General features: G+C 47.9%; 1 protein-coding gene across 3 annotated transcripts in view; it reads left to right on the top strand.

Moving 5' to 3' along the window:
* Positions 1 to 24335, top strand: part of RGS20 (regulator of G protein signaling 20) — a 620050-nt gene that overhangs the window by 35861 nt on the left and 559854 nt on the right. The window contains exon 1 of one of the 3 annotated variants that reach the window (XM_069621053.1): positions 11519 to 11834. The exons of the other annotated variants lie outside the window; for them this stretch is intronic. Within the exon in view, the coding sequence (XP_069477154.1) occupies positions 11730 to 11834 (105 nt within the window). The 5' untranslated portion in view covers positions 11519 to 11729. Of the gene's footprint in view, positions 1 to 11518; positions 11835 to 24335 lie in introns of those variants that run through there. 3 annotated transcript variants of the gene reach the window in all.

Genomic DNA, 24335 nt, shown 5'->3' with positions numbered 1-24335 from the left:
ACTCTGTTGTGACACCCTGCTCGGGGCTCTGGCAAGAGACCGTTCATTTTCTCACCTCAGAGAGCAGTGTATTTACTTACTTTTAAACAGTCATTAATGTGACGATGGCAGCAGCAAATGTACAGAGACCAAAGACAGCCAAGGCCAGGGAATATCAATAGACACCCTATGATTATGCTAAAGGCTTAACAGCTTTGAGATTGCCGACGGTTCCCATATTTACCATTGCTTTCTTTAACTACATTTCTTGTGAGTTGGGGCTGAAATATGGGCCAAAGGAAGATGTAGGAAGATGTAATATCTATGGGGGGTCAACAGGACAATAGGTTTAATGGTCCCCCTCAACCAACTGTCAATCTTCATCCGTCCACCACCCCCCAAAAAAAATGGCAGACTGGCTCCGATCATGGATAGGAGCATGCATCGGGGGAGGTCTATGATCTGTATGGTGAAAGTCGGGGAGGGGAACCTCCTGGCAGCCATACGACATGATGTATAGTAATAGTCAGAGGGGTTTGTTTGCCTGATAGATGACCGAATGGCAAGGAGAGGACAAGGAGGGTATTATGTGGGGTGATAGAGTTACTACATAGTTGGAGTACACGACTACAGGCACACATCAGGGCAGATGGCAATCAGTGAGAGAATTTCTCCTGGAAGCCAGTGCCTATGATCATGGTGAGCTCATCAGTGAAGGGTTGCCCAGGCCAGACAAGGAGACAAGCTGGTGTACACTATGGGCCTCATCACAAATCTGGCGGTAACCCTTAAATGCGGCGGTAGCGCTATTACAGCTGCATTTAAGGGTCCACCAGATCCTGGCTTTGGCGGATTTCCCCCCAGCTCTGAGCTGGGGGGAAATTTGTGGCAAAATTGCCAATTTCCAGTGCGATTACCGCCGGCGGGATATCCGCCAGCGGTAATACCGCATGTTTTCCCCATTGGGCCCAATGGGGAATGAGGAATTCCCAAATGGGCCCAATGGGGAATGGGCAATAACCCTTCCGCCAAACCTGTGATCCGGCTCTAATAGCGCTGGGGGGTTTGGCGGTAGGGCTATTAGCGCCGGTGCTAATAGCGCCTGCGTTACCACCCAACTCGTGATGAGGCCGTATGTAGAGAACCCAGGTGACGTGCTATCCTCGGTGTTTCTTTTGTTGGCACTTTCTGAGGGGCAGCACAAGTGCCAATATGTGTATGGAGAGGCTTATGGCAGTTAGAGAATGGTTTCACCTGGTAGCCATGGCACAGGAACACATAGATGGCCGGAGGAGTTGTGCTGGCTGAATAGGTAGACATAGAGGCAGAAAGGCAGGCAGAGCGCACAGTTGACATTCTGTCAAGGGTATCTCATGAGGGTGGCAGAGAGGCCCATCTGAAGGCTTCTTGGGATACCACTTGCCGAAGGTACAGGCATCAAAGAAGGGGGATTGTGGGGATTGTGGTTGGAGAAGGGATTATCCTGGTACCTAGTGCTCATGATGCAAGATTGTTGGGCAGAAGGTTTTTCTTGATGGACACATAAAGTAAGATATTAAAGAGAATGGAGTACCAAGTTGGCATTCTGTCGCGTGTGTCCCATGAGTGCTATCTGGGCCTAAGAGATGGACAATGAGGGTATTGCATACCGTAGGTGTAGGCAGATGGACTGGTGTATGGTGGATGTGGTGGTGGTTGGAGAAGGGATTCTCTCGTTGCCACTGCACATCATAATAAGGTGACTGGCAGAGCATCCTTCAATGGCTAGATAAGAAGGGTATTCAGTAGAAAATGAGTGGGAAGTGCCAGGTTGACATTCTGTCATGGGTGCCACATGAATTTGGGCACTTTGTCCCAAAAGCGGGGCAACATCTCTCACTCAACCCTGAGGTACCAGCAACTCAGGAAAAATGCGTCGGAATCAGCACATCGAAAAAATAGACAAAAACTGAGACACCATCGAATCAACCTCTCACAGAACGTGTGTCCCCCTGGACCAAATTCTCTCCTTTCTCTCCCCTGGATCTCTTAAAAATGGTTGCCTCTTTCAAACCTACCTCTTACCTACCTCTTACTCTGAAAATGTAAATCTCCATCATTAAACAATTCACGGGCCCAGTGCTCAATGCGCTCCTCAGCCAGGGACGTCATTTTACCAACATGCCAGGGGTAGCAGAAGTGACATCACATGACCCTTGACCTCTGATGACATCACAGCAAGTGATGTCATTTGACCCCACCCCCAAGTGATATCACAGGAATTTATGGCACACAACATTTCACCACTTGACAAAACAGGAAGTGGCATCACACAGCATTGTTCCTCAGTACACTAAGAGAAATATGGTTATGATAACACGGTAATATGATATAGATTTCATACAACAATGGATCACCATATCTAGTGTTAGTATCAGTGTGTATAGGCCCATTTTACCAAATTACTGTGAATGTAAGCAGATGTCCAAAGCCAAATGATGCCGTGTAATGGAATACATGTTGCTGTTACATGAAATGAAAGGAGTGTCAACAAATTCAACCCTTAGAAACTGAGCCAGAACCAAGCAAATCTACAGTCATCCCCTGTGGGGATATGCACAAAAAAGAAACACATAGATTGTAGCAGGTTATATATATTTACAGGTGTTGGAAGCTTTCTGAAGCATTTTCATTTGTTAGACAGTTGAGTGTGTCAAGGAACGCAGAGAGAGAGAGAGAGAGAGAGAGACCCTTTTTTGTTTCCTCCCCATGGAGACTGAGCCAACATAAAGAGCCAAGGCCTGCCACAAACCCACAGTCCGCACAAGCAGTTGTGTGTGGTTCATCGTGGCTTCACAAATATGTGTTATGTTCCCATATATGAACATAATCGTGTTGGCTTTAAAGCCAGTAATGCTACTATATGAAAACATGACCAAGCTGGCTCTGTCAGAATGCCAGTAGCCCCAAATAACATACTCCTGTTGGTTTTGCCATTAAAAATGCAATGCCATAATAAGAAAACATGTCCAAACTGTCTCCAATCTAGACATGCAAGAACACTTGTCATGCTTTGTTAGGGAGAATGTTCACTTCTGTGCTAATTCCCTTCAACCTTAGAGACCCCCGGCTCTTTTGCTGGACTTAGAAGTTTTGAATGTTAACTCCTGAGTGAGTGGCACCTTTTTCTCCCTCTCTCATGTGTTTTTACCTGATTTGGATTTTAAGTTTGCACTGTTTTTGGAGTCTGACAAACTCCATAGGCATCTGCTTTTTGTATGAAGACACACAGGACCTTCAGTGCAGTGTCACTGAGAAATCCTTTGGATTTCTCTTAAGGTTTAAATACCTTTTCTTGGGTGAACAACAGTTCTCAAGAATAGTAAAGTGAAATTGACTTTACTTACCTTTTCTCTTTGTAGGTCCAGCACACACCAGCTTATGTGGAGTGCTAGGGGGTTACCTAGTAGCCCCGTATCCTACTTTCTCACGTAACATTTTTATGCTGCCTTCACTTCTTTCAAAGGCTGGTGGCAGTGGTTTAATTTTTCCTAGCATTGTGCGTTTCTGCCGCAGGCTGAACCCTCAGCTGCAGTACAGCACCCATGGGTGACCATTTTGTCAAAATGGCCCCTGTCTTCTTTTTCGCCATTTTCTGTTTGTGAGGTCTTTCATGGCTTTTACTCTGTGCGTTGAGACATGTTTGTGCCTCTTGTTTGTCTTGCCTTTGGCGGGCTTCAGCCCTGAAGCCCGCCTCTGGCTCCAGTGTGTCTGGAAAGGCAGGATTTGAGGGAGGTTTCCCAAAACGCCCCTGTCCTTTGTCTCTAGGCGTGCCTGAATGCAACCAGTCCTGATTGGCTGCCTGTCCTTTTAGGACAGCCACCCTGCTGTGTGATTTACAGTCTAGACAGTTCATGAACAGGCAGAGTCGACCACTGGAAGAAACATCCGAAGAAGAATCCATGAACGAAGCGCGCAGCATCCTCCTGGACTTTTAATTGCCCGGCGAAGCGCTGTTGCTGTGCTGACCTCCTTTTCCACCTCAACAGAGGAGCTCTGACAGAACGACTTCTCCCCTTGGGTTAGTGGGACCAACTAACTCTGAGACGAACTCCACTTGGTGAAATCCTCGACCGGCTGTGCCTCTCAATTCCTGCAGAAACCCAATGCCAGGGATCGAGTGTCCATAGTCGAGTGCAATGTCTGCCGCAGAAACAAATCCAGCCAAAAGCTCCAGGACCCTCCTTAGGACCGTCCAGAAGCAGGACATTCTGATCCAGAGTCCCCAATCCAGAGGGCAGGACCAAGGGAGCACGGAAAGTCCAACCAATGTTCATCGTTCTGCATCAGTGTTGTTTACCAAGTGCTGCAACTGCGATGTGCTGCTGAAATGAAAAGAGCCTGTAGCTGCCGATGACCTTCCCGAGTACTGCCACAGTAGCCCCCCAGATGTCCTCCGTCTTGTCCCCATGACTGAGGGTCAGGAACCAGGGTCTGATTGCCTGTAGCAAACTGGAATCCAGCTGGACCACCTTTTCTTTTAACCAGAGGTACTGTTTGGGTTTGGGGGTACTTACCTTCTTGCCTTAAGTGATGCTGTCTCACTTGAGGCTTGCACCTACTTACTTTCTGAGTTGATTTCAACTCCCTTTACACAGGATTAACAGCTTTTGGCCCTACAAGTGATTATTCTGAACTCTCTAACTTTTTGCAAGACTTTTATCAGAGAAGTGCATCAGATCCGTAGACTGTGTACAAATGACTTGGCTGTTCTGGCTCCCTAAAGGCACTCTTCTAAATCCATGGACTTTAGTATTGCTTCTCCCCCCATTGGTTGTCGCTTGTTAAACACGTTTACTGCTGGGAAAGGCTTATCTAGACTTCATTGGAGGATTCAGTTGTCCTCACAATTGCTGAGAAACTGTTCTAACCTTTTTACTTCCCATAACATTTCCTTTCCGCATCTCTGAATCTGCAAAGCATGTTAGTGTAATATATAAATGCAAATACGACTCGTGATTGAAGTCGCCTCTGGGTGTAGAAGACATGTATTAAGCATATCCAAAGATTATTCAGTGGCTTTATTGATTCTGAAAAGTAATTTCAAAGTATATTCGCATTGTTACAACCTTTTGCCTGTTTAAAGAATGTTTATTTAAAACTGATGTTAAATAAATAAATAATTATTTATAACTGAATCCTTCAGGGTAAGTGTTACTTGGCTACTTGTCTTTACGCATTTCATTTGTACAGCTCTACAGCTCACATTTACCCCTCTTGAGATAGGCCGGCCTGGTCAGTCAGACCACCAACTTGTGTAGTACAGACCTATAGCAAAAGTTGGGTTACCTAATACCGAGCAGATAAGTCTTGCGTAGTCTCACACAGTGTGACTGCACCAATTCTTACCTAACATGCTTGATTTATCATAGTTGCCCAGTAAACAATATCATGTACATCCATCCATCCGTGCGATATCAGTAAAGCAGCAACTAAAAGCTGCCCAATTTAACTGAAAGGAGACTGTACTACATGAGGAGAGAGCATCATTGGTTCTGTATGTTGGCTCTACTCAGTTGATAACATGGTAATAACTTTTGATTTAAGCATTAAATGTGCTTACTTCCGAGCCATGAACTGGCTTCTGGATGGATAGCTGTTGGGCTACACGTAGTAGTTCTCCAGCTTGATCGCCTGAGCAGCCAGCCTCTCCAAGGTGGGCGTCTTGATCTCAGACACGTGATAGCCCATGTCCCGGTAGCCTTGGTCATCAGACAGAATAAAGATGAAGTGAGGCTGGTAAGATGTGGAGGTGGGCTGCTGCTGCTTCCTCTGATCCGCTGGGTGCCTCCTGGCCCATTTGACGCTAGCAGTACTTTTGGAGCTCCTGCCGCTGCCAATTTTCGTTCCCCAGATCTGGTAGCTATCGGTGACCAGGCTGACCACAGAGAAGCTGGACAGCACCCTCAGCAGGAGCATCTTCCTTGTGCTACCGGTTGAGCTCCATCCAGCTAGGTAATTGGGGATGCAGCGCCGGAGATGCGCAGTGTGAGAGGGGCACAGAGGGAGAGTAGCTTCCTTCCTGCACACTCCTGGGTCCCGCAAAACATAAACAGGGCTTATCAGTGGTGGGAGATTGATCTGCTGCCTGTGTCTGTACTCTCACCCCAGCCAACACTCTGTGCAGATGCTAGGGGCAGGACACAAGGACGGATAGACGCAAGGGGTCACTGGCTACCGCGGGGCTTCTCAGGCTCTCTAGGCATAGTTTCACTTAGTTCTGGGAGAGTTGTGTGGGGATGTAGAGGAAGGAGAGTGATTCCTGCCTCACTCACGGGGCAACACATTATATACTTAGACATGTGCAGTTTCCCACTGACAGATTGAGATGACATCACAGGGCTCCATCTGGGGATGTTGAGAAGAGGTAAGAGGGAACAAATCCATGCAGACAACTACTCTAGAGCTCGACTCACGATTTTTAGATACCAAAATATGGATTCTCATTCCTAAAGTATTCCTCGTTCCAGAATAAGTCGTTGTATGCATGCAACTATCCCCATCTTCCACAGTGTGTTCTCTTGAGTGCTCCCACATGCTGACATGTATGATGCACCTGGGAAGCTTCGAGCACAGACGCTGGAGTGCAGCGTCTCCTGTACAAAGCGAGATTCCTCGGGGTGTCTGGATGTGTGGGGGGAATCACTGGTGGAAGGGAGTTAAGGGAGCTATTTCATTCCTGGGGCTGCCCCTCCGTCCTGCGAGTGGCGCGTCTTTCAGACCGGAACTGCCCTGTCCATCCCCTGGGTACCAGCACATACCAATGCAGTCACTCGGTATATTCGCCGGTGTGCGTGGGTATCCAGCTGCAGTATGTGGGCGGAGCCCCCAAAGGTAACAGAATCCCTGCGTGGAGTAGGGAGGAGGGGGGCTAGTGTGATGTCAACCTTTGGTAATACGTTCTAACGCAAAACCCGTACAAAACAGTGCATGACCTACTACAGTGGACAGCATGAACAATAGGCTAATTATTAGGGTGACCTGATTTAAAAAGAAAAAACCATGACAGGGCAACTGACATAAAGGTAGGACTAACTCTTGAAAGTGGCTGTCAAGGCACTACACTTCAGTAGTGTTTGGAGGAGAAGGGAGTTTCAGTGTTACTGTTCAAAGAAACACATGTTATAATTAATTTATCACAAACTAACACTATCTTAAATTGTAAAATGCAGCATTTCTTCTGTGGGAGATTGTGCATTCCTGCCTGCCAGCTATGAAGACCTACTACAAAAAACTGGGACCACTGCAGCTTCCAATGGAAATATAATCTTGAGAAAGGGGGACAGAGCACCAAATGCCAGGACAGTCCCGGCAAAACCAGGGCGTCTGGTCACCCTAATAATTGTATATGTGTGGTTCTGTTGCTGGTAGGAACATAGAAAGACCCGTCTGTGAAGCCGACGTGTTTTATGTCCCAAATACAAAGAAGCAAAAAAAGGGGCATGCAAAATGACTAAAAGATGCTGTTGTGGACAAATATTTGTCAGGCTAGGACTTTCGTTGCTGGGTAAAAAGGCAAATAAAACCAGCAAGCAAAAAAGTCTGACGCGTGCTGTAATGAAAACGATATGTCACACACCGACAATACTTAAACAGTTCTGATAGGGTGAATTTAGTGTCAACCATGAAATAGTCCATAGTGGTAGGCCACCCATGCAAAGTCATTCCTGGGTTTCTACATGGGACAGCGTTCACGACGGAAATGTAGCATAAATTAAGCTCTGCTGGAAAGAGCATGGAACAGCCCTGCTGTCAGATCAGCATGTGTCAAGTACAAAGAAGCAAAAAAGGCTGGTGTAGTAACTAAAGGCCTGCTGATGTTGGAAATGCTGTATCCCGTGTTGCTGTGGGTGTGGAGCCAGGGCGAAGGAACGCTCCAGCTGGAAAACTCACATCCTATGGTGTGGGTTCACACAGGTTCCGCGGCAGGGTGCCTCCACCCCCAAGGGATCCACAGATGCCGATCCTAAAGGCTCCTGACCCCTCGCAGGGAAGCCACGTTTTCTGCCGACTCCAAGGCATTATGGGAACATGTTTCCCCCATGCCTGTGCTTTCAGGAACTCTGTAACTTCCTGTGGTTGCTAAGTAAACACTGAAAAGTTACAAAACTCTTGAAAACACCAGACCCAGTGGCGCCTGCCGCAGCGGTGAAGGCCAGGAAGCCACCGATATTGAAAGAAATTGATGTTGCGTCCGTTTTCTTTTCAAATTAGGTTGAGTCGCAAAGATAAGGCAGAGGTCGCAAAGGGAGACAGCAGGGAAGGGGGACACGATCCCCAGATGATGTCCCTGTCCTCAGCATCATCAATGTCTCCCTCCCAGAAGGGCCATTCCCAGACACCCTAAAGACTGGCCTCATATGACCTCTTTTGAAAAAACCAACCCTAAATCTAGATGACCTGTTCAACTACTGGCGCATTACGAACCTTCTGTTTATTGGCAAAATCTTGGTAAAAGTAGTTGCTACACAACTGCTCGCCAAAATCGAACAACTCCCACTCCTAAATTACTATCAGTCAACTGCATTCCACACCATCGACCACTGCATCTTTCGCTCCCTCCTTGCTGACAGGATAGGATTCTCTGGCACTGTCCTGAATTGGTTTACCTCCTCTCAGGCAGACACCAGGCCGCCCGGATGACCTCATTGCATTTTAACTGACTCCAGTTCTCCTGCATAGTCCCTCAAGGCTCCATCTTCCCACCAATCCTTTGTAACCTTTAAATGGAGCCTCTGGGCACTCTCCTCAAAGATCCCAATATAGTCATCCACCAATACACAGATGATACTCGGTTGTAGATGGGAGTAAATAGCACACAGGACATAATTCATCTCTGTGTTTACCTCGCCATCACCCAGTCCTCGATGTCCACTGCCTACCTCAAGCTAAACCCACCCAAGACTGAATTTGCTCTCATCGGTCCACCCACGAAAATACATCTTGTTCAACAATGGCTTAATGATATGCGTCTCCATGGATCCACAACTCTCAGGAATCAGCAAAATCCTGAAGCTTCACCATTAATAGCAGCCTGTCCTTTCAGAAACACATAGCCAAGAAGGCATAAGTAGCCAGCTCTGATTCTCTACCCTTCAAAAATCAAACCCTTCATGCCGCTGGCAGACTACCGGGACTCTAGTGCAGGCCCTTGTGGTCTCACACATCGATGGTGAAAATGCTCTCCTGACAGGGCTTGCAGCTGCTCACTTAGCTCCCCTAATAGCAGTCCACCAGGCTGCAGCATGTCTTATTAGGGGATCATGGAAATTTGACCGAATCACCCCCATCCTACACGAACTACATTGGTTTTCTCTCCATGCCAGGTTACTGTTCAAGACTGAATGTATCATTTACAGAGCAATCACGAGTAGCACACCAACATACCTGGTGGCTAAGCTCTGCATATCTGGTGGGATATGCTCCCCGTGCAGCAAATTGACCAACCGGCTCGAATCACAATTCACCCACAAAGAGAGGACCTGCAAACGATCCTTCTCTTGTCATGCACCCACCCTCTGGAACACAACCCTGGTGGCGGCTCAGAAGACCCCAACAATTCTCCAATTTAGCAAATCTCTCAAAACATGACTCTTTCAACAACTGGCCATGGACTAATTCCAATGGACGTGCATTCCGACGCACAGATCCCACAGTACTGCGCTACTGTTTAAAAGATGCCAGCCCATATGATGGCTACCCACACATTCTACAGTGCTCTGCTGCTCTGGAGCTAGGTCCGTGCTTCAAACAATAAAATAAAAAATAATCTCAAAAAAAGCAGACTCACTTAATTAAAGGTATGGACAGTGTAGGTGGTGGAATCAGGGTGGGCTTTGGAATGGGCTTTTTGCCAAGTCGATTAATTAAGTAGCACGTCTCAGGAGGATAGCTCAGCTGCAATGTGCTCACCTTAGAAGCAAAATGACACGGAGCAACACAGGTTTGATCCCCAGGTCCACACTTAGAAACCTCTGGGTATTATACATAACCTATCATATCACGTCCAGATCTTGTTGGTGGTAGTGCCCCTAACCAGTAGTATTATGAGAAATGTGTTGGTATTTATTTTGAAATATTTAAAAAAAATGGAGGTGGGATTCTGGAAGACTTTTTAAATAATTAGTAAGATCTCTCTGAATGATCAGTAAGATCATGTTGCTGTTAGGTGAGTCCCAGTGCTCAGTGAATGATCAGTAAGATCATGTTGCTGTTAGGTGAGTCCCATGTTGCCATTAGGTGAGTCCCAGTGCTCAGTGAATGATCAGTAAGATGATGTTGCTGTTAGGTGAGTCCCAGGGCTCAGTGAATGATCAGTAAGATGATGTTGCTGTTAGGTGAGTCCCACTGCTCAGTGAATGATCAGTAAGATCATGTTGCTGTTAGGTGAGTCCCACTGCTCAGTGAATGATCAGTAAGATCATGTTGCTGTTAGGTGAGTCCCAGTGCTCAGTGAATGATCAGTAAGATCATGTTGCTGTTAGGTGAGTCCCAGTGCTCAGTGAATGATCAGTAAGATCATGTTGCTGTTAGGTGAGTCCCATGTTGCAATTAGGTGAGTCCCAGTGCTCAGTGAATGATCAGTAAGATGATGTTGCTGTTAGGTGAGTCCCAGGGCTCAGTGAATGATCAGTAAGATCATGTTGCTGTTAGGTGAGTCCCACTGCTCAGTGAATGATCAGTAAGATCATGTTGCTGTTAGGTGAGTCCCACTGCTCAGTGAATGATCAGTAAGATCATGTTGCTGTTAGGTGAGTCCCAGGGCTCAGTGAATGATCAGTAAGATGATGTTGCTGTTAGGTGAGTCCCAGGGCTCAGTGAATGATCAGTAAGATCATGTTGCTGTTAGGTGAGTCCCACTGCTCAGTGAATGATCAGTAAGATCATGTTGCTGTTAGGTGAGTCCCACTGCTCAGTGAATGATCAGTAAGATAATGTTGCTATTAGGTGAGTCTCAGTGCTCAGTGAAGGTGAGTCCCAGTGCTCAGTGAATGCTTCAAATGCTGTACACGGAAGCACTCACAGGTACACAGGGGTGTGGGAACGGGTCTGGGGGTGGCCCAGATAAGATTGGCCACCATGCTCTTCCCCGGCACCTTTCCGGGACGTTGGATGGGGAAGGTGGTCGATGATGGCATGCGCTCCCCCACGTGCAGCTAGGCGAATGGTATCGCATTTCTCCAGGTATTGACGTAAACCTGTTTCACTGATTTGGGTAAATTGGTTAGGGCACTTATTATGAAGGAACGTTTCCCATTTCAGTAAAATCCAGCCCTTGTTACCTCCTCGGTGCCTAGGCAGCCCGCGGGAGGCACTCCGCGGGGCAGCTCTCATTTGGATACCTCCTAATGAGGCGAGGATTAGGGTGAAGCGAGGAGTGCTTTGCCCGCCAGGATATGCGCGCTTCCGTAAAATGATAGCTCTGTCTAGGGAATCGGCTCGAGGGGGAGGCAGCTGCTTGCTGACAGCCTCTCAGTGAAAGCAGAGCTTTAATCGCCCTCCCTGGCATTCACGCTTCAGTTCTCATCGGGTCTCAATCAGTGCTGCTGCTGGCATCTCCCTGCCCCCGCGCACAGCCCGGGGTTCCCGAGAGCAGCAGCGGCGCCCTAAGCGCCCGCGGATCAGGGTGCGCGCCCCTAGAGCAGGGGTGCGGAAGGAGCGAGCGTGACTCGCAGGACACATCCCCGTCTACCCCGCGAGCCTCCGGATCCATGCGCATGGACGATGAGCAGCCGGTGCTGGGAGAGCCGCCCACCCAGGAGGGAAGTGACCAGGACAAGGAAGGCGTGGGGTGTCACCCTGCTGACCACCAGGGGGTGAGTACACACTGATGGTAAGGGGAAGTCCCTGTGCAGTGCACGGCACTTACTCCTCTGTTTCCTGGAGCAGGGCAGGATAGCTTCGCGAACTTGCCTCGTCGTGCGTTTCCCGCATCATTTCATTCAAAATAAGTCAATTCTGAGAGAGAGAGATCCTGTATTTAATATGATAGCTGTACGCCCACCCCTTTCCTCTCTGGATTACGACCCTAGTGCTTTGATAACCAAATGTCATGTGTGTGGTTGTTGCAATTCTGCCGGTCTGCACTGAGCATTGACCAAACACCGCCTGGACCTGCTGGGAGATTTCGCGGAGCTGCCTGTGTTTTCCCCGGCCCCCTCTCTCGCTATATGTGAGTGCAAGTAACGCAGCCTTGTGTATGTAGCATTCAGATGCATGCCGTGCTGCCCTGGCACGAGGTGAGCGCGCGTAACAGTGCTGCCAGTCCATGTGTCGGGAGGATAATATGAATATTACTGATAGCCATTCATGACACGTGCGGCCGGGCGTCAGAGAGCAAAGAAGCTTGGTATTAAGGAGGCCTGGGGGAGGAGGCGGGGGCCATCTCTAATCATTGAACGAATAGCAACATTTGGCTTAGCAATCAAATAGCACTAAACGATGGGACGGAGGGCCGTCTAACGCATACCGTGCCTGGTGCCTGGTCTGGCATGATATAAGGCAGTCTTTGATATAATGCATGTGTGAAGCTGGGGCAAACGTTTGTACCATGAAGCCGAGAAGACAGGGTAGACTTTGATGCACTGCATGGGTGAAGATGGGGCAGACTTTGAAAAACTGCAGGCATGAAGATGGGAGAGTATTTGATATATTGCAGGCGTGAAGATGGGTCAGACTTAGATACGCTGCAGGCGTGAAGATGGGCAGACTTTGATAAACTGCAGGCATGGAGATGGGAGAGTATTTGATATATTGCAGGCGTGAAGATGGGTCAGATTTAGATACACTGCAGGCATGAAGATGGGGCAGACTTTGATACACTGCAGGCATGGAGATAAGAGAGTATTTGATATACTGCAGGCATGAAGATGGGAGAGTATTTGATATATTGCAAGTGTGACGATGGGGCAGTATTTGATACACTGCATGCATGGAGATAAGAGAGTATTTGATATACTGCAGGCATGAAGATGGGGCAGACTTAGATACACTGCAGGCATGGAGATAAGAGAGTATTTGATACACTGCAGGCATGAAGATGGGAGAGTATTTGATATACTGCAGGCATGAAGATGGGGCAGACTTAGATACACTGCAGGCATGAAGATGGGGCAGACTTTGATACACTGCAGGCATGAAGATAAGAGAGTATTTGATATACTGCAGGCATGAAGATGGGGCAGACTTAGATACACTGCAGGCATGGCGATAAGAGAGTATTTGATATACTGCAGGCATGAAGATGGGGCAGACTTAGATACACTGCAGGCATGGAGATAAGAGAGTATTTGATACACTGCAGGCATGAAGATGGGAGAGTATTTGATATATTGCAAGTGTGACGATGGAGCAGTATTTGATACACTGCATGCATGAAGACGGGGCAAGCAGGTAGGCAGCACAGGCAAACGCTGCAGATTTTACCCTGTGTACTGCCGAGAGTCAGCACCAGGTCCTGGGACACTTCCTATGTATTGGTCACGTGACAGTCACACGACTGCGCCAGTCCATCAGGGGAGACCGAGGCCAAGCAACGCAGCCCCCAGCAGCGGCGGTGGATGGACGTGAAGGAATTCATCAGTCCTAGACGAACGGGGGCACAGGCAGCACAAGATAGCCAGGCAAGCAGGTAGACAGCACAGGCACACGCCTAATGGGATCATTGAAAGTAAAATCCAGTCTGTGTTTGGGATCCAGGGACTGTTCGACTAGAGGCCACAGTGGAGACAGTGAGATGAAGACTGAAGACATAGCATGATGCTTGTCTCTCTCAAAACAGCTGAGGGGTTGGACCTTCAAGACATGGTAGAGAATGGTGCTCTTTGGTTGATTCGCACTGTTGTACGGTGGGAGCAGGGCACACCTTTGAACTCTGGCACAGTCGATTAAGGGACCAGCACAGGGCTCCTTATGGCACAGAAGTGAAGAGGACCAAAAGATGTGGTGATATGATAGGTTATTTATAATGCGCTTAATACCCAGAGGTTTCTAAGCGCGGACGCGGGCATCGACCCTTTGTTGCTCCGTGTTGTCTTGCTTCCAAGGTGAGCACATTGCCCCTGAGCTATCCTCCCGAGAAGAGAGTGAGTGGGATCTGATTCACTTTGGGTTTTAGCTTCATTTTGTTATGCCTCCAAAGCAGAGGAACAGGCAGAGCAAAGACCGAGGGCTGGGAGCATCACAGATGTGGCCCTGCCAGCACATCACCTATCATCGGATTATCAGTAGGCAGAAAGGATAACTTGCTGCTCCTCTCTTTGTGCGAGAAGCAAATAGTGCACTCGTAATCCTTTTCTTCTGCACCTTGATGCAGTGACAGTCATAGAAACAGGGGGCCATTTCCATAGGTCTGGTGCACAATCTGGAGGTTTGGTTCTACTGCTCTTGTATTCAGTGTTGTCCCTCTGTCGTCAAGTGCATATCTAGCTGCGAATGTAGCCAGATTCTCGTAGTTCTGGTGTTAACATCTGGAGGCTTGGTTTTCTGCTCTGGTCTTCAGTATTAACCTCTATAGGCATGCTTATATCTAGGTGTGGGTGCAGGCTACTTCTCTTAGTCCAGGTGCTAACATCTGGAGGATTGGTTCTACTTCCCTGGTCTTCAGTGTTGTCCCTCTATCCTCACATGCATATCTAGCTGTAGAGGTAGCCCACTTCATCTAGTTCTAGTGTTAACATCTGGAGGCTTGGTTCTACTGCCCTGGTCTTCAGTGTTGTCCCTCTATCTTCACATGCATATCTAGCTGTAGAGGTAGCCCACTTCCTCTAGTTCTAGTGTTAACATCTGGAGGCTTGGTTCTACTGCTCTGGTCTTCAGTGTTGTCCCTCTATCCTCACATGCATATATAGCTGTGGATGTAGCCCACTCCCCCTAGTTCTAGTGTTAACATCTGGAGGCTTGGTTCTACTGCCCTGATCTTCAGTGTTGTCCCTCTATCCTCACATGCATATCTAGCTGTAGAGGTAGCCCACTTCCCCTAGTTGTAGTGTTAACATCTGGAGGCTTGGTTCTACTGCTCTGGTCTTCGGGGTTGTCCCTCTATCCTCAAATGCATATCTTTCTGTGGATGTAGCCCACTTCCCCAAGTTCTGCTGTTAAAATCTAAGGGCTTGGTTTTACTGCTCTGGTTTTATGTGTTGTCCCTTTATCATCACAAGCATGTACAGCTGTAGGTGTAGCCCACTTCCCCTAGTTATGAAGCTAACATCTGGCATCTTGGTTTCCTGTTCTGGTCTTCAGTATTAACCTCTATAGTCATGTTCATATCTGGCTGCGGGTTCAGGCTACTTCCCCTAGTTCTGTTGCTAACATCGGGAGGCTTGGTTTCCTGCTCTGGTCTTCAGTATTAACCCCAATAGTCATGTTCATATCTGGCTGGGGGTTCAGACAACTTCCTCTGGTTCTGGTGTTAACATCTGGAGGCTTGGTTCAACTGTTCTGGTCTTGAGGCTCCTCTATCATCACGTGCACATCTAGCTGTGGGTGTAGCCCACGTCATCCATGTCTGGTGCTAACACCTGGAAGATTGGTCCTACGGCTCTGGTCTTCTGTGTGGTCCCTCTATCATCACGTGCATATCTGGCTGTGGATGCAGGCTACTTCCCCTAGTTCTGGTGCTAACATCTTGAAGCTTGGTTTCCTGTTCTGGTCTTCAGGGTTCCTAGTGATTGCATCGAATACCAAAGCATATAATGCCTTAGCATTTAAAAAAAGCAACGAAAAAAAGCATTGAATGCATTTATTTTAAAATTCCCCGTTTTTTTACCCCTTAAACCTCATTATACTTAAAATAAAACCTTTACCTTTGAAAAAAATGCATTCAATGCTTTTTTTCCGTTGCATTGTTTTCAATGCCTTTGGCATTCAATGCTTTGTATTCGATGCAATGACTGGATACCGGTCTTCAGTATTAACCTCTATAGTCATGTTCATATCTGATTGGGGGTTCAGGCTACTTGCTCTAGTTCTGGTGCTAACATCTGGAGGATTGGTTTCCTACTCTGGTCTTCAGTAGTAACCGCTATATTCATGTTCTTATCTGTCTGTGGATGCAGGCTACTTGCCCTAGTTCTGGTGTTAACATCTGGAAGCTTGGTTTCCTGCCTCGTCTTCAGTATTAACCTCTATAGTCATGTTCATATCTGGCTGCGGGTTCAGGCTACTTGCCCTAGTTCTGGTGCTAACATCTGGAGGATTGTTTTCCTACTCTGGTCTTCAGTATTAACCTCTATAGTGAGGTTCATATCTGGCTGCGGGTTCAGGCTACTACCCCTAGTTCTGGTGCTAACATCTGGAGGCTTGTTTTCCTGCCTGGTCTTCGGTATTAACCTCTATAGTCATGTTCATATCTGGCTGTGGGTTCAGGCTACTTCCCCTAGTTCAGTTGGTAACATCTGGAGGCTTGGTTTCCTGCCTGGTCTTCAGTATTAACCTCTATAGTCATGTTCATATCTGGCTGCGGGTTCAGGCTACTTCCCCTAGTTCTGTTGCTAACATCTGGAGGCTTGGTTTCCTGCCTGGTCTTCAGTATTAACCCCTATAGTCATGTCCATATCTGGCTGCGGGTTCAGGGTACTTCCCCTAGTTCTGTTGCTAACATCTGGAGGCTTGGTTTCCTGCCTGGTCTTCAGTATTAACCTCAATTGTCATGTTCATATCTGGCCGCGGGTTCATGCTACTTCCCCTAGTTCTGTTGCTAACATCTGGAGGCTTAGTTTCCTGTCTGGACTTCAGTATTAACCTCTATAGTCATGTTCATATATGGCTGCGGGTTCAGGATACTTGCCCTACTTGTTATATTATGTTATGTTAACGGCATATATGTAAGCGCACGTACACCCGAAGGCATCTTGGCGCTGAGCAAACAAGGTGAAGCAAGGATCTTGTAGGGGTACTAGAAAAGCAGAGTTTTCAATCTGAGCCAAAAGGCCAGATGATCAGTGATATCTCGCAAGGCGATAGGAAGGCGATTCCATGCTTCAGCAGCGGCAACAGGGAAGGCACGGCCACCCCTACGAGCTAACCTGAAACGAGGAAAAGTCAGCCGGTGGGCGGTGAGAGATCGGAGGGTGCGAGTCGGTTGATAGGGAGTGAATTTGGTTTGCAAATATTCTGCCCCCTTATCATAAAAGGCTCGGTGGACCATGCACATAGATTTGAACAGGATGCGTTGGGCAACAGGAAGCCAATGAAGTTGTCTCAGTATAGGTGTCATATGGGCACCAAAAGGAGGACGGATAATGGAGCGAGCGGCGGCATTCTGGAGTAGCTGCAAGCAACCAATAAGATAACTGGGTTGGGCCAGGTATAATGAGTTGCAGTAGTCCAGGATGCTAAGGACCAGAGCACTGACTACAGGCGCCTGACTGGCCATAGCAATGAAGGGAAGGACTTTCCGAAGGACCCTAAGTTTAAAATGGCCCGATTTACAAACTGCTCCCACCTGTTCATCCATGGTAAGGGTAGCTGAGAAATGCACTCCCAGATTCCTGACAGATAGAACCGGTATCGGGAGGGGACCTAATGAGGGGGGCCAGAAATCGGCCATCCAAAACAATTGTGGGGTAGCTCTACCCACAACCAGAACTTCGGTTTTGAAACCATTCAATTTAAGCCAGTTCATCCACATCCAAATACCCAGCTCTTCCAGACACATTTTTAGTCTCTTTGCTGTTTCTGGTTTAGTAAGGTCCAGACGGACCAATATCTGGGTGTCATCCGCGTAAGAGTAAAAGCGAAACCCATGAGATTCAATCAGAAACAATAGATATCTTATGTAGATATTAAATAAGATGGGGGAAAGTGCCGATCCCTGAGGGACACTACAGGATAGAGAAACCGGGGCAGAACAAAACAGAGGCAGCGACACTGATTGCGAGCAACCGGTCAAGAAAGTTGTGAACCATTCCAGAACCTGGCCAGATATGCCGGCTTCAAAAAGGCGGGAGATCAGAAGTGTGTGATCGACGGTGTCGAAAGCAGCCGACAGATTTAAAAGCAGGACTGCTCCAACACCGCCCTGATCAACAAGGCACATAAGGTCATCCATCACCGAGTTAAGCACAGATTCAGTGCCTCTGCCCGGCCGAAAGCCTGATTGAAATACATCAAGGAACTGAGTGGATTCCAGGAAAGTAGAAATCAGAGGATATACCAGCGCCTCCAAAACCTTCATCAGAAAAGGCAGGAGGGAAATCGGGCGATAATTAGCCAGCACTTCAGGATCCAAAGAAGGCTTCTTGAGCAAATGGATTACCAATGCATGTTTTAGGGAATCCGGGATGGTTTCTGTAGTAAATGAATAGTTGACAGCTGACGTAATATGGTCAATCAGGTCAGTGGATATTACTTGTAGAAGAACCAGCGGTATTGCGTCTGTAGGAGATGCAGATTTGAGTTCATGGATCGCAGATAAAACTTCAGTATTGGAGAAGAGGGGGAAGGTCGACAAATGGCCTTTAGTAGGAGGAGGCTTCACAAAAACTGGGCCAGCCATAATGGCTGCAGCCTCAGTCTTAATATTGTCTTGGATAGTGGTTATTTTAGAGAGAAAGAAGGTGGTTATGGAATCGCAGAACTCTTGGGAGGGAGGAACTATATCTTGAGGTACTTTAGGTGTAGAGAGAGACTGTACCAAGTTAAATAGCGCCTTAGGTTTGTTAATGGCCTCTTCCACCGTATGGACGAAATATGCTTTTTTAGCATTGATCACTTCTTTGTGATAAGCGGCAAGTGTGTTACGATAACAGGTTTTGGAGTGTGGGGAGTAACTCCTGCGCCACTTTCTTTCTGTCTGCCTGTACTGGAGTTTGCTGTCCTTGAGTTTTTGCAAAAACCAAGGCTCTGGTGGGCGACTACATTGTTGACATAGCTTATAGGGTGCTAAAGCGTCCGCCGTGGCAGTGAAACCCTCCTGTAATTTATCTAAGGAGCAGCACTCCACAGAGATGCAGTAAGACTGAAGCATATTAATAAGTTTAGGTTTGGGGACAGCTTTCCAGCTACGCTTGCGAATCGCAGGCTTAGCTATGGCAGTGGGAGCGGCTGATAGTGAAATGGAAAAAGGCACCAAAAAATGGTCCGACCAAATAAGCGGTGTACTTCTCTGGTGCTAACATCTGGAGGCTTGGTTTCCTACTATGGTCTTCAGTATTAACCTCTATACTCATGTTCATATCTGGCTGCGGCTTCAGGCTACTTCCCTTAGTTCTGCTGCTAACATCTGGAAGCTTGTTTTCCTGTCTGGTCTTTGGTATTAACCTCTATAGTCATGTTCATATATGACTGTGGGTTCGGGAAACTTCTCCTAGTTCTGGTGTTAACATCTGGAGGCTTGGTTCTACCGCTCTGGTCTTCAGTGTGGTTCCTCTATCATCACGTGCATATCTAGCTGTAGGTGTAGCCCACTTCGTCCACGTCTGGTGCTAACACCTGGAAGTTTGGTTCTACTGCTCTGGTCTTTAGTGTGGTCCCTCTATCATCACGTGCATATCTGGCTGTGGATGCAGGCTACTTCCCCTAGTTCTGGTGCTAACATCTGGAGGCTTGGTTTCCTGCTCTGGTCTTCAGCATTAACCCGTATAGTCATGTCCATATCTGGCCGCGGGTTCAGGCTACTTCCCCTAGTTCTGGTGCTAACATCCGGAGGCTTGGTTTCCTGCTCTGGTCTTCAGCATTAACCCGTATAGTCATGTCCACATCTGGCTGCGGGTTCAGGCTACTTCCCCTAGTTCTGTTGCTAACATCTGGAGGCTTGTTTCCTGCTCTGGTCTTCAGTATTAACCTCTACAGTCATGTCCATATCTGGCTGCGGGTTCAGGCTACTTCCCCCAGTTCTGGTGATAATCTGGAGGCTTGTTTCTCTGCCTGGTCTTCGGTATTAACCTCTATAGTCATGTTCATATCTGCCTGCGGGTTCAGGCTACTTCCCCTAGTTCTGGTGCTACCATCTGGAAGCTTGGTTTCCTGCTTAGTCTTCAGTATTAACCTCTATAGCCATGTTCATATCTGGCCGTGGGTTCAGGCTACTTCCCCTAGTTCTGGTGCTAACATCCGGAGGCTTGGTTTCCTGCTCTGGACTTCAGTATTAACCCCTATGGTCGTGTCCATATCTGGCTGCGGGTTCAGGCTACTTCCCCTAGTTCTGGTGATAATGGAGGCTTGTTTTCCTGCCTGGTCTTCGGTATTAACCTCTATAGTCATGTTCATATCTGGCTGCGGGTTCAGGCTACTTTCCCTAGTTCTGTTGCTAACATCTGGAGGCTTGGTTTCCTGCCTGGTCTTCAGTATTAACCTCTATAGTCATGTTCATATCTGGCTGCGGGATCATGCTACTTCCCCTAGGTCTGTTGCTAACATCTGGAGGCTTAGTTTCCTGCCTGGTCTTCAGTATTAACCTCTATAGTCATGTTCATATCTGGCCGTGGGTTCAGGCTACTTCCCCTAGTTCTGTTGCTAACATCTGGAGGCTTGGTTTCCTGCCTGGTCTTCAGTATTAACCTCTATAGTCATGTTCACATCTGGCCGCAGGTTCATGCTACTTCCCCTAGTTCTGTTGCTAACATCTGGAGGCTTTTTCTCCTGCCTGGTCTTCAATATTAACCTCTATAGTCATGTTCATATCTGGCTGCGGGTTCATGCTACTTCCTCTAGTTCTGTTGCTAACATCTGGAGGCTTGTTTTCCTGCCTGGTCTTCGGTATTAACCTCTATAGTCATGTTCATATCTGGCTGCGGGTTCAGGCTACTTCCCCTAGTTCTGTTGCTAACATCTGGAGGCTTGGTTTCCTGCCTGGTCTTCAGTATTAACCTCTATAGTCATGTTCACATCTGGCCGCAGGTTCATGCTACTTCCCCTAGTTCTGTTGCTTACATCTGGAGGCTTTTTCTCCTGCCTGGTCTTCGTTATTAACCTCTATAGTCATGTTCATATCTGGCCGCGGGTTCATGCTACTTCCCCTAGTTCTGTTGCTAACATCTGGAGGCTTGTTTTCCTGCCTGGTCTTCGGTATTAACCTCTATAGTCATGTCCACATCTGGCCGCAGGTTCATGCTACTTCCCCTAGTTCTGTTGCTAACATCTGGAGGCTTTTTCTCCTGCCTGGTCTTCAGTATTAACCTCTGCAGTCATGTTCATATCTGGCCGCGGGTTCATGCTACTTCCCCCAGTTCTGGTGATAATCTGGAGGCTTGTTTTCCTGCCTGGTCTTCGGTATTAACCTCTATAGTCATGTTCATATCTGGCTGCGGGTTCAGGCTACTTCCCCTAGTTCTGGTGCTAACATCTGGAAGCTTGGTTCTACTGCTCCGGTCTTCAGTGTGGCCCCTCTATCATCTCGTGCATATCTAGCTGTGGGTGTAGCCCACTTCCTCCATATCTGGTGCTAACACCTGGAAGCTTGATTCTACTGTTCTGGTCTTCAGTGTTGTCGCTCTAGTGTTACGTTCCTATCTAGTTACCAATGCAACCCTCTCCACCCTTGTCTTGTGCTAACACGTGGAGTCTTGGTTGTACTGGTCTAGTGTTCATTGTTGTAAATATCAGTAAGTTCATGCATAGTTGTGAGTGCAACCCGCTTTGTGGCACTGGGCATTTCAGTCCAGCTGTTCCAGTGATGGAAGTGTCAAAGCTTGGTAACCATTTTCTGCTCAATTGACTGGGTAAACAAATCTATGAGTACCAAGCACAACTGCATGGCAGGCATGTTGTATTGTAGTGAATTTAATTCTATACATCTTCTTTTTCACACTCCAGAAGATTTGTTGTGGTTCACTTAAAATAAGAATTGTTGTACAAACTTGAGTGGGGGGATCTTCCAAGTACACCTTAAGGTGTTGAGGGGTGCTTTTAAGAAGTCAAGAAAGCTAAGTCCTCTCGACGCAGCATCACACATGACATTACTGGTCACCAAGCATGACATCACAAATGAAATCAGCGGTAATCAATCACTGATCTCTTATTGCAGAAGAATAATCACTTTTAATAACGTCACGTTTAAGTCTTGTGCTACAGTCATGCATAAACCCCCAAGGTATTCAACCCAGCAGATGAGCCTGCAGTCAGTATTGTCCCATATTGAAAACTGCCAATTTGGAAAACATTCCTCAGCGAAATGATTAATGAAGTTCTGCTTTCGTTTCCCATTTCCCTGAATAGAATTCGTCCATGCATGTTATTTCTGCAAATTTGCCATCAGCAAGACAGAAAACTATTCAGTGTATCTTGTGCCTGAAAGTGTCATGACACATTTTGTTTTTTTTCCTATTGTAATTCTGATGATCCTTTTTTAACTTTCTTTATTTACTTATTACAAAGATATCTGCATTCACATGATGTTGTTCTTAGTTTTACCGATGTTTAGTGTAATGTGTCACCCCTCCTGGGAGCATGGTATCCCCCAGGAGCTCGTGGCAGTGGCCACGAGACGATCATCAATAAAAAGTATGGAGCGGCTTCCCACTCTTGAGACTACGAGTAACCGAAGCCATGGAGCGTTGTGTCGTTATTCCACAGCACCATGCTGGTGCTGCGCAGTTGGTGGAGGGCCTGCCCTGCCAGACCCTCCAACGTGACAGTGCCCCTGCCGGGCAACGCTGTCACACGTGGCAGTCCGCCACATCCATGGAGCCCCTGCTATGCAACTCCATCCCTGGATGCCGGTGCCCCTGCTGGGCAACACCAGCGCTACACGCTTGAATAGGCCTGGGTGCCCCCAGGCCATGCATGAGCCTGTGTGCTCACGGGCTGACTGGGTGCCCCCAGTCCGGGGCTGTCTGCTGGGTGTCGTGTCGGGTGCTCCCGACATATGCAGGGTGATCCCTGCCTGGAAGTCTGCTGCGTGACTGCAGCCCATGGTCTGCTGGGTGCCCCCAGCATGTCGGCTGGGTGCCCTCAGCCTTGGTCCGCCTGGGCTGGGTGCCCTCAGACCAGGACATAACATTTGGCAGGCATTGCTCTGGGTCAGTGGCAACTTTCTCGTACTTCCGGGTTTTTTAAAAACATTTTTAGAAAATTCAGTGGACCTCATAAGTGTTTTGGAGAAAGCGCTTCTTTAAAAATAAATACAAATATAAATAGAGTTCAGCGGCGCTGGCAAAAACGTCAGGGAAGTGGCACAAATTCTGTCACCTCCACTGTACAGCCACTTAACGGTAGTGCAGAGTCCTGATGTGGTGTGGTGGAATTACCGCTCATGGTAAATCGGATGAAATCCCCAGGGATTCCTGTGAACTCCAAACGATGGGGATTTACACAGCCGATACCTCACTCGCAAGTGCCCGGTAAATCAGCAGGACCAAGTGGTGGCAACCCTAAGCTTGGAGGACATTCCAATGGGATAATTGCCCGCGGCAGCACAGCAGAGTGGACATCTAATCCTCGTCTAACAGGAAGAGAAGCGGGTGCACTGTTTCGTGCACCAGGTCTCTCTTAAGGGGTGAAATGTCGTTGGGGGAAGATCTTTGCCTCTCTGCCTTTGGTGGGCAGTGATCCTAACCCTCCCCTCTAGTAGCCAAGTAGACTACTGACCCTATGTTGGTGTGTGGTGATGGTGTGTGGTGATGCTTGGGCACCACTGCTGCCCTTGACTCCTTACCTGACTCCTACGGGCTGGTGAGGACTCTTGTGGAATAAGTGTTGACTCGCCTGTTGTTGAACTGCTGAGCGCTCTGGGTCAGGTGGCATGGAAGGTGGCTCGCCACCCTCCAGAAATCAGAATGAAAGAAAACCTTTTGCTGGCATGCAGAGCTCTGTTTGCAGGCAAGTGTGAACACCCATCTACGCTCCAGAGTCTTACCCAGGCTGCCTGTGACTCTTGAGATGTGGGACCAAACCCACCCATTTTATGTAAGTCCTAGGTACTTATACCTGAAACCCCATTCCATGAGGGTGGGTACATCTCTTTTGCTGTGCACTCACCACTCAACCCCCTGAAGCTGTGCAGCCCCTCCTCTCTATTGAGAACGTCCAAGGTCGTATCAGCGCCACAGGCCTCCTCCATGAAGCCCCAAAGGGCTCTGGATCCGCTTTAAAGCTCATGCCCCTGCAGATGCTCTGTGAGTGGAGGAAGGGGCAGATCTTGGAAGACATTTGTGACAGACAACGCTTGTGTCCAGCTGCCACTCGAGCTCCTTGCATAAGTGGACTTGCTGGGAGCTTGCCTGCCCTGCTTCTGTGTCCAGCTGCCACTCGAGCTCCTTGCATAAGTGGACTTGCTGGGAGCTTGCCTGCCCTGCTTCTGTGTCCAGCTGCCACTCGAGCTCCTTACATAAGTGCACTTGCTGGGAGCTTGCCTGCCCTGCTTCTGTGTCCAGCTGCCA

This window comes from Ambystoma mexicanum, chromosome 5q (assembly GCF_040938575.1).
Source record: "Ambystoma mexicanum isolate Mex_15411 chromosome 5q, UKY_AmexF1_1, whole genome shotgun sequence".
NCBI classification, from domain to species: Eukaryota; Metazoa; Chordata; class Amphibia; order Caudata; family Ambystomatidae; genus Ambystoma; species Ambystoma mexicanum.
This window is presented reverse-complemented; position numbering and strand designations above follow the sequence as displayed.